General features: G+C 40.0%; 1 protein-coding gene and 1 long non-coding RNA gene across 8 annotated transcripts in view; one reads left to right on the top strand and one right to left on the bottom strand.

The window, feature by feature from the left end:
* The first annotated feature begins 59 nt into the window (after positions 1-59).
* LOC111261284 (uncharacterized) lies at positions 60-8,052 on the top strand. Of its 5 annotated transcripts, XR_015311442.1 has the most exons (5): positions 3,441-4,581; positions 4,838-4,872; positions 5,326-5,842; positions 6,298-6,426; positions 6,830-8,052. It is a non-coding gene; the product is annotated as an uncharacterized LOC111261284 (long non-coding RNA). The 5 variants fall into 5 exon arrangements; XR_002680902.2 differs by having other exon boundaries at positions 5,326-6,426; XR_002680905.2 differs by lacking the exons at positions 3,441-4,581; positions 4,838-4,872 and adding an exon at positions 60-237 and having other exon boundaries at positions 5,326-6,426.
* An 893-nt stretch (positions 8,053-8,945) lies between these two features.
* The window catches only part of Tcs1 (Threonyl-carbamoyl synthesis 1), a 12,909-nt gene continuing 7,028 nt past the window's right edge, over positions 8,946-14,826 (bottom strand). For 2 of the 3 annotated variants that reach the window (XM_022834632.2, XM_022834633.2), the window contains exons 5-6: positions 11,382-11,612; positions 8,946-10,686 (exon numbers count right to left, since the gene is read on the bottom strand). In XM_022834632.2, the coding sequence (XP_022690367.1) occupies positions 10,563-10,686; positions 11,382-11,612 (355 nt within the window). In that variant the 3' untranslated portion in view covers positions 8,946-10,562. The remainder of the gene's footprint in view (positions 10,687-11,381; positions 11,613-14,826) is intronic. The other variant, XM_022834634.2, reaches the window with a different exon arrangement.

Genomic DNA, 14,826 nt, shown 5'->3' with positions numbered 1-14,826 from the left:
CTTTAGCTTAGGTAAGGGCGACAAGGATATACAAGAAACGCTCATACTAAACTAGATATGCTCTATGTATGAGAAGTGGATAGAATATAACGATTAGTACGGGGGCAGTGTAGAAAAGTTGTTCCTAGTTGATGCCGATAACTCTTATCTTTTCTCTTGATTTCAAGTGGCTGGTGTATGTGGAGTGTCTAAGGAGGTAGAAATAACACAAGAGTCAATTTCTCTAGGAAGCAGCAGGTCAGCCTTCTTTTTATCTTGTCGAATACCGTGTTTCATCTGCCTGATGATCGTGCTTCCATGATGTTGCTTGAATCTTTACTGCACTTTGGTACATAGTTCCTGATTTTCTTTAATTTTTTATGAAAATGATAAAAAAAATTCAAGCAGTGCTTGTCATCACTGTTGTAGCCGCATTATTCGACGACGAAAATGATGCTGTATCTAGCTGTTGTGCTAGACCAACGGAATGCATGAATGATCTCATAACTGCTCGCGCACTCATGTAAGAGTATAGATAGTTAAGGTTCCGCTTGTTGGTTTTCTCTGTCACGGAACGCTCGCCTCTGCAATGCACTCAGCAACTGCGGCGAGGAACTATACACACGTAGATTTGTGTGAATATCAACTAAACGGTATTGACGCCCTCTTGGTAAAAAGCCGAAAGGCGGCACAGTATTACAGTAGGTACCTATCATACATGAAATATAGGGCTCATGTGGTTATCGTAAATCGAACAGGGCAAAAAGCCAAGGCTGTCTTAGCTTATGGTGTTGCAAAGTGTTCGTTCTTTGAGGATTTTTTCTGGATCTAAAAGTGGCAACCAGCATGGGAACCAGCGTTGCGTTGGGCGGCCTCCGCACGAACTAGTCAGAAAGTCAAACAAAGTATGCTGATATTTATAAAAGTACGTAAAACGTTAGTTAGCACAGTAGAAATGTTGTATAATGGAATACGGCCATTCATTGGAAAAGGTAACCTGTCAAAGCGACTAACTAGGTAATCGTTAGTTGTTTCTGATCCAGCTAACCATTTGTCTTCCTCTATATAATTCATTCAAGGGTCGTTAACCAGATATAGAGTAGATATCAATAAATGGAGATTTCAGCCAACAAACAGCCCGAAGCGGCGGATGGCTACGGATAAAACACAATATAAGGGTCATGATGACGCTAATAATGAAGGTAAAGTGGTTCCGACCAAACGGCGCCTACCAGACTAAAAGGTGCCATAAGTGGATGCAAAAAGACGATCTCGTTTTGTTCTTTTGTGACAACGGGTGATGACGATAAAAACAAAAGAAAAGAGTCATTTAGGAAGAAAGTGGAGCGAAAAGACAAAGCCATATCTAGTACAGTTGTACCGGTGAAGCACCTTAATATACCATCAGCCAAAGCGAGTGCGCAATGAACATCACCCATTACCCAATGGTTTGGTGGCCGACAAAACGACCACCAGCTCCGTTTGAAGCACTTGATTAAATGAATAGTTATCAAGTATAGCAAAATCGTGAATGTATGCATAGTGTGGTAGCGTGCAGCGTGAAATAGTCAATTAGCACACTGCATATGTAACATTTTGACATACTTGAACACATGGAAGTGCCTGAGCATATAGTATATTGGTATTAGGGCTTACATTTTATCCCTTTTAGCAAGAATTCGCTGGACTTCAGTGGTGGAGATGACTCTGAATTTGTCATAACTGGCTAAGCAGACATAGGATCTAAAGACAGCCTGGGGTTTATGGTCAACCTTCACGTCGTGTTGTGAATCATGGATACCGCGAACCAGGGGAGTGAATTGAACAGAAATCTCATCTTAGAATATACAAAAGAGCCAAGTTGAATTATAGTAGCACGAATTGTGAAATAATAGGGAACGAATATATAAGGAATTCTGAATTGTGACAGATATAATGTCAATTTTTACAAGAAGAACATAAGTCCCGAAATACATAAGTAGGAATGGAAAAATAAACTGACGCCAAATAAGGGCCCTACAGGAAAAAGCAGTCTCTTTATGATCTCCAAATAAATTTGGAAAAATATAGAACAATTAGGACGATAAGCAAGTTTATTTGCATAAACTGCGGATCAAACTTGGAAATGAATCCACTCAAGACAGTCAACGATTTCTCATAAACCTTCTAGTGGTTCATTGACTTTTCTTTGACATTCAGCTTCTGAATGACTAAGGGAGCCCATTGTGGTATCGTTTCATAAACTCGAAACCCATTGACTGCGCTGTTGCTATCTACGACTGTAAATATTTCCCCAGATATACATATATACGGGTTAATACCGCGCAGTTTCGTATATGGCGATTATATAAACTCTATAAGTCTTTTCTGTGTTTCTCTTTTCTTAAATTAACTCCCTTGGGCCTTTTCCGAAATGCGAACACCCATGCTAATGAAGTTTCGGAGGAAAGCACTAGGAGACCCAAGAGGCACGGCAACCTCGCCTTGTCCCTAGACGTACCGCACATTTACTCGATTCACTAATTTAGCTCCATCGTAAATGAGGTTATGCGATCAGATTCATGCTACACGGTAGATAGCAGTGATCGCGTTGGCGTTTAGTTTCACGACGAGAAGAAAAGTAAAACACATGATAAGTGCCTAAAAGTGAAATTTCTGAGTATTTGTTGACTTTTTTTGTATATATCGACTAACTTGTATTAATGTGACGTTAGCTACTATGAAAGGAGTGCTTATTCACTGTTTCTTGTACTTTTTTTTTCTAAAAAAATACTTGGGATGGATGGAGCAAGTGGAAAAGAGTGAGATATGGCGTGGAATAGCTGATCAGGTTAACTAACTAAAGATTTGGTTCTTCCAGTCTTTTGTGTCGGCCTGTTGCTCCTGCTAGAACCGGGCGATGCCGAAAGTGCCTTCGGCAGTGTTTTTTTTTTTCGCTTGGCTTATTTAGCCTATAGTTAGCTTGACTAAGACACACCCCTTCACTGGACCTCTTCTGATACGTTAAAAACACGGGACAGGCACAGCCAGAATGCAGCTTTAACAGGGACGAAAGCGGCAATCACCGCCGTCGCTAAAAGAAAAAAACGAGAAACGATCACGGAGTGCCTACGGGTTCTGCTGTTTCGCTGCTAGCCTTAGATGTCGCTATTAAAAAAAAAACACGCCTCTCTCTGTAAGTCAAGACAAGCTCAATAAGACGCAACGCGTCGCTGAGAAGATTGGAGAAGTGAGGGGCAGAGGCGCCGGTGCAGGCGAATAAACTTGATGTGTATATATTTAGACGTGGATTAACATCGCTCGGAAAAGGACGCAGCGGATGAACCGCGCCGTCACTAGAGGCTGGCAAGTCAGGCGGCGAGGGGGTGCCGGATTAGGAAATAAGAGAACAGGAAGGGATGAGCGATTGAGTACGTAGAAAATCATACAAACAGATAGAGGAACACGGAAGGGAGCAGACGATTAACTGGAAATCCACGAAGTTCAATGTGCCAATCAGAGTTCTTGTTTATCATTTGAGTGATCTACGTTAACATTACGGGAACGTTTAGCACGTCCTGCTCACGTGGGGAAGTTTGTCGCAGTCTATGGCTTTCATAACGACAGCCTTATGAACCCTATATGTATTATAGTTTTGACAAACGTGTATGACACTGGTAACCAGCGGCACACCATTTATATAGTTTAATCTCCTTTTTACAGGAAAATAGCAATTTTCTTAACGTAACAATTTACCTCCACGATCATTGTTATCATCAGTAGCATTATTATTGCTACCTAGTGAAGAAATGCCGGCAGCAATATTCAGCACCAAATAGCTCCATAACAAAACAGAACAAAAAGCTATATAGGCAGACACAGCACAATATGAAAGCGAATTATCATGTGCTGCTGCTGCTGCGGTGACATTAGAACATTCAAGTCTATTGTGCAAGTTTGTTTTTAAACGGGAAAGAGAAACACGAGTGGATCTACATATTTACATCGCACCAAGGCTGTTTGTACTTCTACTGCTTTTGCTAGTGCTAAAAAGCGAGGAGAGCGAATTATATTTGCTTTATATATTTAGTCTCTCATAGTGGTGGTGCCTTTGTTTCCGAGTTCTATGTCCGGCATCGCTGTTAGGCGTTACCCGTTATGTAGCCCATACGATACCCATATACGTCCAATATGTTACCTACTAAATTATCACGGTGACAATAGTGCTGGTGCCTGATCGTTCAAAGAGTTCTTCGACTAATCCGACGCCGCTTCGGTGTTGATCGATTAACACGCGGTATCGGAGATGACTATAACAGAAAATATGTTAACAAGTACAAGTAACAAGCTGTTACCACAACACATCTCGATGACGTGCGCCGCTTTCCCGACGCATAACCTTTGCTGTAAATGCCCACGCACTAGACGCCACACACCGACTTTGTTTAAATACGTTGGAATCTAAGGCAGCCAACGTTAGATAGCCCTGGATATATACACTCTACCCTAGTCAATTCGTATGAGGTATCAAAATGAGATTATCATTTAGGGCTGGACACTTGTCACATATTATTCGCTAGCGTTTGCGCAACTATGAGATGATGATAGCAGAAAATAATTTGGGTAAGCGACAGGATCTATTAATGGTGAATGTTATATTATAAGTATTTGTACGGAGCTAACTATAATTTATTTACAGCAAGCGTATATTATGTCTTTAGAGGTAGATTATAATAGCAGGAACTGTTTCATTTGATGACAAAATCGTTTCGCTTTTACGTTTTATGCGACTAGTGCCCGACAGACATATTTTTGTTGGATATGTATATATATATACAAGATTAAAAAAATGCATGACATAGTTAATATTTGTTTTTAGGTTCTCAGTATAATAAGGGGATTCTGATATTTACGGTAAGCAGCAAAATTTAGATTTTTATTAGATGTCACAATCACAACGGCCATTTTTACTTCGTCATTACGTAGTAAACGGCACGAGCGGCACACTGTTACGCGTCCCAATCATATTTAATTGCAATTAGCTTGTATAATTAGTTTGTAAGATATTTTATTTCGAGCTGATCGATCGAAAGAATTTTCGTATTTAATGTACTGTGTCAATGAGGAAAGTTGACAGGCCCATGTTATGCTAGCTATCGTACACCGCTTTATGTGTATCAAAGGTGAGTATATAATGCAAATTTGGGCGTTTCGTAAACGTAGAAGGTTTTTTGAACAAATTGGTACGAATTATTTCATATTTATTATATTGATATAAAAATATATGCAAAGTTATTCCTATGAATGGTTCTTTTTCTTTGCCTCATTTATCTGGCTCACTAATTTTTCCACGCTCTTGAATTGTAGGTGCCTGCGTGGGCCTGCAACTGCAAACAGTATTGCATGTCAGGATAGCTCTTCTCACGTTTAGCGATTTCCTCTTTCAACGCTAAGCTCTGCTCTCTCGTTCTTCGACTGGGCCCTTCTGATGTCGTCTATCTGGCTTTTTTTCTGCATAAATGGCAATACCGACCCGCCGAAATTTAATTACCGCGCGTCATTTCTGTACGCTCGCCCGGATGCAATGCGAACTAGACGTCGGTCTTAGTGCAGTGTGATATCAGTCAAGTTAACGGGTTTGCCCAAGCAGCGCGTTCCACTCCACACCGCCGGATATATGTTGACATAATTTAACATCATTGAACGGCCGCCCAAGACCGAGCGCCTTCTCATCAGCGTCTCGAAGAGACTCAGATGTTTTTCAGGCGCCTTGTCAAACTCTGAAGCGTCTGCCATCCAGTGCAAGGGTTAGCACTCCGTCGTTAGTAACATCAATCAATACTGCGTATCAGAGAAGGGTGTCTTTCTCATCCATCGTCTGCAGGTATCACTAATAACTGCCACTACAGCTAGGATTGCCTGCCCATCTTCTTTCAAGGTCGTTTTGTACCCGTTATTTTCCAACGAGTTGCCTGCCAGATGGTCACGTGGCGACTAGTCACGAGGTCTGGACGACGACAACCATGACCAGCATAACGTCAAAATCTGATCAAAATTAAACGTCTGATAAATGGCATTTGTGGAAAGAAAAAAACGTACAAAAACTATAAAGAGCCTGTGGTGTGCAAAATCTATTAGATCAACCATTTAATCAGTTAAGACGGATTACTCTAATGTAGGAAACACGTTTTGGAAAAGACAGATGACTGCAAGCTTTATGATTAAACGATATTATCATGAGTATATGTACCCCAAAATAGATAATAGTGGTAAGATGCTTGTTTGAAATTTCTGAGTTAATTTCGGCACCCTTTTTGGTTCGGTAACCATACATTTCAGTTTTCTCGCATTTCGTGTAATATTTGTGAAGCTTGTGGTCTCCGGCGATATCTCAGTGACAGTCAACTAATGAACGACGATCAAGCCATTGATGTACTGATGCGAAGTGCCAGTCACCTTTGCTACACCGTAAGTACTAAAAGACCGCTCTGAATTGTCTCTCGTCGTTAACTGGTTTCCTCTTGGCGAGGGGGGCCACTCTCTATTGGAGCTAAGATAATGATACCAAACGAATGAGTAGCAACAAGCGACGATTACTGTAAACGACTCTACAATCGCAGAACTACAAGTGATACACAAATGATACCACAAGTCTATCAGAGGTCTACCTAATGGTTCTGACTCAACCAGTTACTTAAAAGATGGCGCTATGCATTGTCACAGTGTTGTACTCTTACGCTAACGTTAGTATCTTAAAGAAGCGGGCTCGATGTCGATGGCACCCACCATAGCCTCGCTACCCCAAACTATCCTGGTTTTTAATCTCATCGTTAAACGAATCTTCAACTGATGTTCTGTGCTTCGTTTCCAGTCGTGGCTGTTCCCTTTTAAAGAATATTACACAGTGAGTTGTTACATAGATCGAGCTCCGAGGAGCGCCGTGAGTGACGCTGGCGCAGTAAGAGGACGCGAGAAGTTGCGATCGGCTAAGAGAGAATAACGGAAGGTGTGAGAGCGAAAGGAGCCAGGTAAGGGGCTGGCGAGAACATCAAGCATTATTGTACAAAAGAGCGTCGGCAGCGGCCAAATACGGCATGCTAGAAATTACGCCTACAAGCCAGCGTTATGTCTCCTCCATAGCCTATGGAGAGTTGGAACGATGTGTGAACGAGTTCAGAAAGTCGGCAAGTCGAAAAGCTAAGCAAAAGCAATCTGTCGGGAGCTGAGCATCCCTAACACTACTGGCGAAGCTGGATATGTAAAAAAATATTGCACTTGTCAGCCTAGTTTAGAATATCACCCGGAGCACATACAATTCTTATACGAAGCGTTCGAACGATGACTGATTCCAGTAAACAGTTCGGCATCGAAGTAAAACAACGTCACCGCCAATGTCGTTTATACACAGCCTGTGAAACGCAGTTAGTGATTTCTAAATGGATGATTCGGATAGGAAAGAATAAAAAGAAGCCGTTATTTTGCTATAAGCAAAAGACGTGAGGCGGCATAAAGTAAGGTCCGTGAACCTACGAGCGATCTCGTATGGAGGGTACAGGTTATGAATGTTGTCGTTTCATATAAAAAATAAGACAGAAATACATTTGGTTTTCACATGATTGTTCTCCTCCTTTGCCTAGAGCCCTGCATCGATTACACTGATAACGGCGTGTTGCAAAGTCTGTATGCGGGGAGTCGTGATGCACAATAGCTTAGCTTTTTACATACATCTTAATATATTTATTTTATCAGTTAGGATTTTATTTTCTTTTAATTAGTACTTCGTACATTGTGTCATTCGTTTACTAATTCGCGTAGTGACCACGGAGTAGACTTACTGGAAATAGTAGATAATCGGGTGAACAAGGAGTTTTTAGCTAAACTGGAACTTGCATGACAGATCGATTACTCGTACATAGTCTCTGTAGCATACCTATCAGCAAAGAGGTAGTGAGCTATACGACTGTGAAGAGCAAACGTAGCAAAACGTATTTCAGAGCTTCTCATTTTGCGGATGCCATGTCTTGTGGTTCCTTAATGATCGTCTTGATTTTTGTGTATTTCAGTAAAATACACTAAGACATTTCACTTGTAGCAGCTTGAGGTTTGTTTTATATCTTGTGGCTAGTAAATATTTGACTATCAGAGTGCTTTCTATAAAAAAGTAGCATACATTTTCCAGCGTGCAGCCGGTACCTGCCATACACACCGAATTCATAACTATATTATTGAGCTTCAAACAATAGCTATTTAGGTTTCTAATTGCCTAACATATAGACTTAGAGCCATTGCTGTGAATATGGTTTGTATTCTATCGGAAAGTACAGACACCTTTTATATTACCATCCAAAGAGATTCATCCAAAGCTCAATATTTTCTCGAAACTTCAACTCGAATATTTCTGTTCTTTAACCAATCGTTTCAATCTAATCAGACAAACAAAGATGACCCGGTGATTAAACTACTTTGAATATTTTCGTCTCGTGCATCTGAATTTATAGTTGTTTCTTTATCGCTTTTTGTGTGCTCGCCGGTCGTATTCAAGCGTTTTAAATCAAAGTATGTCTTGTTAAGATGGGAGCATACTGAACTATAAGAATCTCTACGGAAGGACACTAACACAAGGTGAATAATATCTACCAACATTGATAACAGTGTTCTTTAGAGAACCCTGAAAGCAGACTTTTGTCGCTTGCAATTAGAGACTTTCATAGATGAATATCCATGACCAACAGACCGGGCGGCATAACTGTGTTTCAGGGATGCTTTAGAGATTCACGTAAACTCTGCACACATCAGCAGGTATTCTGAAGTTTTATCATTTCATATTGCCATACTGCATAACTATCTCATGAAAAAATAAAGTATTATTAGTGTATCTTTCTCGCTCCAGTGGCATGGTACTCTTCAAAAAACTAGAGAATAGCTGAACATTACTAACCAGTTATCAGAGAACACGACACAAACGCATGCAGTGAAGACACATACGATGGTTCATCTGTGGCCAACCACAACATTTATTAAAAAACTGGTAGCCTATTATCGACATACACGGGTTCTTTCTGTGTTTTCGACCTAATCGTTTTTTTTACATATTGTGTTCCAACTGTAGGATGGGCTATTAGACATTATGTTCTTTGCCATGATTTTCTTTTTAGTATGATTCGGCTTCGGACTCTCTTGCACGTTCCCAGACCGTAATGTTCACAATTATTCGATTGCTTCGCTTTTGTTTTCCTTCAAACATAAAATAACTTATCTGTCATAACCCCATCGAGTTCTTTATTATACGACGCTGAACATTCATCTATTTTTTTACTAGTAAACATTGGAAAAAGGTTCTTCTACTTGATATTCAACTGCGTAACGAGTGACGCTCCGGTGTTAATCAAAAAGACACCGGGATTTTAGTTTCCGGGATCTTGAAAAATATTTAATGTTCTACTGCTCAATTAATGTATGCTGTTTTCTCGTGGAATTTACATTCTCTGACTATTTGTCTAGTGTACAGGTAATTAGCTTGCAAGACTTAACATGCACATAAAACTTGTTGATGGTTGCAAAGTAAAGAACATCACTGATAATGAACGTAAATATAAATGAAATAAAAATAATAGAAAACGTATCTTTATTATAAAAAATTAAATTCTATGGAACTAAGTAATACCAAATCATCAATTGAACATTAAACCAGAACGAATGTATTGATTTCCTATCCAAGGTTGCGTACAAACACATAGCCACACACACGCACACCTGGCGCAACAAAAATAAAAAATAAATTTTTAACTAAAAAGTAAATTAAAAACAATAGTAAACAATTTCATTGATGACCTATTAATCGCGTTTCATAGTTCTTGATTCATAGTCTGCCGCCTCGTTGGTTATTTTTGCCCGCACACACGAAATTGTTATATAGTGTACGTCCAATAAACAGCTAACTAAACTGTGCCTTTGTACAGATATTCTAATAGGGTGCACTAATCGATTTTCCGAGTGACTTGCTTCTGTAAGAAATATTTACAATGCGAAAACGTTTAAACATTGTTTCAGTTGTTTGCTTGATTTGTTTGTCTTCGTAATAATAATACCGCGTAGCTGGTAAATTTCAGCGTTACTTAGTCTTTAACCATGTGCAAGCGTATATATATATATATATATATATATATATAGCAGCGTTTTTTGTGAAAACAACTTACTCTACATACTGTGTTTCCTGGTGAAGTGAGTAATGCGGCATTTGTGTTTTCATTTATTTTTATGTAAAGCTTTTTACTCTGCCCAAGATCCCAAGGACGATTTGGCTCTACTATTTCACAAATTACACAGTACACACTTCATTTCTCTCATAAAATTTAGCTCACAAAACTCTTCAATACTGCCAATGCAGAACTGGCCTGAACAAACATATTAGTCGCAGCAACCTGTGCAATAATAAGATGAAACTAACTAATGTTTTGTATTCAAAACAAAATGAGCGAAAGTGTGTAGCAGCGGAATCAATGTTATTCCTTAAGTCTTCACTGCTCGAAACGAATACCCATAGCGATTATACATCACCTGGATCGAAGTAATATGACTATCTTATTCTTCTATGTTCCATATTTCTACTTAATTTCACCATTATGAGCCACTGTATGGCTTCTGCTACGTTTTTTAATATCACTCGAGAGGTCGCGCCATTCTTTGAGGCCATTTCTCAACAAAACGTCCTTCGTGACCTTCAGACAGCTGGAAAGCATTAACATAAGGGTCATACGCGTTAATATTACCCATAAGAAAACTAGTAAAAGAAACCGCTCTTAGCGTTAATCTATCAAGTGGAGGACAGACATACACACTGAGTAACCTCGCACAGCTATATGTATATACATATGTATATGTATTGAGACTGCTGGGCCGATCCGTTGTTTCTCGTGGAGAAGAACCATTTTCGGCCTCGAATGTGCGAACTTGCAGCTGCGTCGAAACATATTGACCTTAAGCTGATGAGGCCGCTGCTGTTGAAAACTCAAAGACAAATCAGTACATCTGAACACGAGAAGGGGTGCAGAAAATAGGTAAGCTTCACAAAAATGATGTGCATGTATTATTTAAACGGGTCAGTTGTTGTGGAATCCGTGCTATTTTCCAATCTGCGAATCTCAGAGTTCAAGAATTAATGCCACAGCTAAATAAACAGCTTGGTTGTCTATTCATGTAAACTTGTTGCTTACGTTTTTTAATGTTGATTTTAATAGTCGAAATACGACTATGTTGCAAGATATAAGATTTATTTGTCTGCGTTGTTTTTGACGGACCTGTAATAATAATCTTTCAATGCTATCTTGAACCTTACCGAGATCGATATCGTGACTCGTTAGAGTCACCGTAGTGTAGACTCAATCAACACACCTACTATATTGAATGAGATTATAAATACATACCAACCGGGTCTTACCACCCTGAAGAACCCTTCAGCGGTAAGATCCACAACGGTAGAGCCTTTACGTTGTTTCGCCTGGGGGCTGCCTAATTGACAAAGGGGGCCTGCATCAACGACGAGGTCAAGCTGAGGCCAAAGGTCAGAAAACTCTTCAACGCTTAGAGTTGATTCGGCCGACGACATATTCGCCGATGTCAGTGCCAGCGGACATCCCACAACTTCACAGAGCGTTCTAGAACAAATAAATCTCTTTAGTATAATTTCGAATTTGAATTAAAAGCACTATCGTAGTATCGCTAATATGAAGTATCCTATACTACAGTTTCAGAATACAATTTCGACACCATGTTATATATGTCATGTATAACAAGAAATAACTGCATTCAAACAATATCAAAGGAAACCTACCTCTGTCGCTTGATCATCTTAGGTTAACTGTCTATGCGGTAGTCATTTTACCGACTCATCATATAGGTTTTAAATACCATTACGACACACCTAGCAACAGTTAGTTCGGGTTGATTTACAGTTCTGCACGAAAATACGCGCCGGAACAAATTCTCAGAACGTGGAATTTCTATGAACGGCAAGTCCATCATCTATATGCACTAGTTTAACTTGTTATGCACATAGCAGAAGACGAGGCAGCACAGGCGTGTCTTGTTTTCCGACTTATTGTCGCTTCGCTGGCGCATTTATGTGGAAATTTTGATTCCTTGACAAAAAGATCAATCTATAGATCAACTTAACAACATTCAGTGATTGAGCCTATGCCGATCTACGGATTAGGCGTGTGGGAACTGTGATCACAACACCTGCATAATATTGAGCAACACAAAACCACGTATCGTAAATCTAAATCGGCGAAATATTTTACGTTATGCGCATCACATCTGTATCCAATTGGTGTGGTACTATTAACGAGGCTAACTGTCAAAAAGATACCACACTGATTCGTACAAAATATAAAATTCTTGTGTAAGACCTTGCATCCTGTTCTACGCGTTTCATAGAATGATCCGATGCAGATTGTTGAAATCATTAGACTTTTTTGGTTATCTTATTCTAACATAACGATTATAAATTATGTATGCTCGTCGTCATAATTATAATTATTACCGAAGATTTGAGTCCTAATGAGATTTTGTCGTCTCACACATGCTTTCGAAGATGTGAGAAGGCTATTCGATTGTAGCGAACCGACTGGGAGGGGCAAGCTACCTTGTCGATTTTATGGATTGTCTTTTGTCGGATGGGCGGAGTGATTGTCTGAACTTTTCGTATATATACTTGCATATGATATACTAGATTGATGAAAATAATGAATAGACTCGTATTTTTCGGTCGCAAAGTAAAATGTAGGAATACATTAGGCGGTTGTTTTTGACCAAATATGTCATACAAAAATATTTCACTCAATCACTTAGATATTGTTCATACGCATGAATCTTTGTTTTAACGTTGTAAACGGCGAATGTCATCAGTTTGATACAGACAGGGCTAATAGAACGGTGTTTTTTACAGAACTAACTTGCCCATTCATTGATACGTTTACGCGTCTGCCGTAGTAGTAATGCATTCGACGGCTGCCGTACGTTGTCGGCATACTTATCTGCACACTATTGTGGAGAAAGATAAGGAGAAGGATCAGAGAATGAATTCCTTACCCCGATATCGAATGCCTTCCTCATTCCAATATCATGCGAACGTCGTTTACCTCAACGCATTGCTGCTAAGATTGGCAAAACCTCACTTAAAAAAACAATTCTGTTTCTTTAAAGCGATTTCCTTTTACCCATGTCCTGAATTCAGTTTAGTCCATCTTTTAGCGCACACAAACGAAACTCCTCTGACAGCAAACTCACAGAGAACTGACTCAGACAACGAAAAATCATTCCATATTAAAATGAGCGATCACTAAATAGATAGTGGTGGACGGCGTCTAGCACTTGTAGTCAAACGTAGACCAGAAAAGTCTTCGCCATGACCGACCATTTCTGCTGCAGATTCTCGAGCTTCCTCTCGTACATGTGTATATCATAAACCCTTGATTGTACACTATCATTTTTCTGTCGGTCTTCCTACGTGAAGCCAGTACAGGGAGTGTATGAAAGGAAAGCATTGGATAGAAATTGGTCTATATAAGTAGCTGCACAACGCGCTCTGCTTATCTCAGAGCAATGCCATGTTTCTCACGCCTTCTTCCACAGTGCCCTTCGTTTGGACTGACAACTTGCTTAAGACAGTTTTTGTTTATGGACAGAATATGAATTTTGAAGAACTAACCTTGAACATGATGATTATGACGATGATAATCATAATGAATGAGAGTTGTTTCCAAAAACTTTTTTTCACTCCATTTGTTACATGTTTCAGACCTCAGTCGGCCTATCCGTCTCCTCACACAGAAGCGTTACAGAACGAAGCGAATTGCCCATTTAACTTCTGCTCAGGTAGAGTTATCGAGCAGCACTTAATAAAGAAAAGCCTGATTAATGAAAGGGGGCAAACAGGAAAGTAGCGTTCCCAAGCTGATGAAGAACTGAGGGCAAGACAAATTCTCACGAGTTCTTCATTTTCTTCTTTTTTTTTTGAGGAGAACTGGACCCTGATATATTGGAGCTTGCTCCCAAGGCGGCGGCAATTTTTCCATCGTCGCTAATACTGTCTCCAGACGACAAACGCATTATCATTAACTACGTTGCCCCATTCCTGCCGACACGATGCATTGGTACATACTTGACAAGACCTAATAGACCTAAGCGTTCATCATAGAAACGCATTCCTGGTATGACTGTCTTATGGTTACATGCATGGCTTTCGAATATGGAAAGCCCTGCCCCGGGTCCAGTTTTGTTGAAATAGCAATTTCGATGAATGAAGACAGAGGTGAAACAAGCTAAGAAAACAAAATAGGATGCTAGAGCATAGTATCTCGAGCGAACAGACTGCAATAGCTGCTGCTGTAACAACAAAACTGGGATCGCTTCCTACTTGAAACCGCGCCCCGATTAACCCACCTTTCCTGATTACGTAATTGTACATATAATTGCAGTTTTCTGGGTATTATGTGAGCAATGAGCAACACAAGGAGCGGTAGCAGGTGGGAAAGTTAAAAAGCGCTACTTTGCCGCCCCGGAGGATATCCCGCCCTCTCGGGACTAGGGCACGTGCGATCAATACGGATGTACTTATACAGTCCGTTTTCGCAACCTTTGGCAGCGGTTGCACCCTTATCCTAAAATGCTCAAGTCATCATAGAGTAAATAAAACCTTTTCGATGACTAGCTTTTAAATAGGTCGACGCGGCGTGGACTGGATGAACAATACGTTACAATAAACACAGAAGTGCATAAGCGATAGTCAAAACAGCAAGCAAAAAATAAATTGAGGCTGTTGAGACGATTCCTGTCAACTGTATATCGAACGAGAACAAATATATGTAT

Source organism: Varroa jacobsoni, unplaced genomic scaffold, assembly GCF_002532875.2.
Source record: "Varroa jacobsoni isolate VJ856 unplaced genomic scaffold, vjacob_1.0 scaffold_543, whole genome shotgun sequence".
Lineage (NCBI taxonomy): Eukaryota > Metazoa > Arthropoda > Arachnida > Mesostigmata > Varroidae > Varroa > Varroa jacobsoni.
The sequence above is the reverse complement of the archived record's forward strand: the minus strand, read 5'-3'. Positions and strand labels throughout refer to the sequence as shown.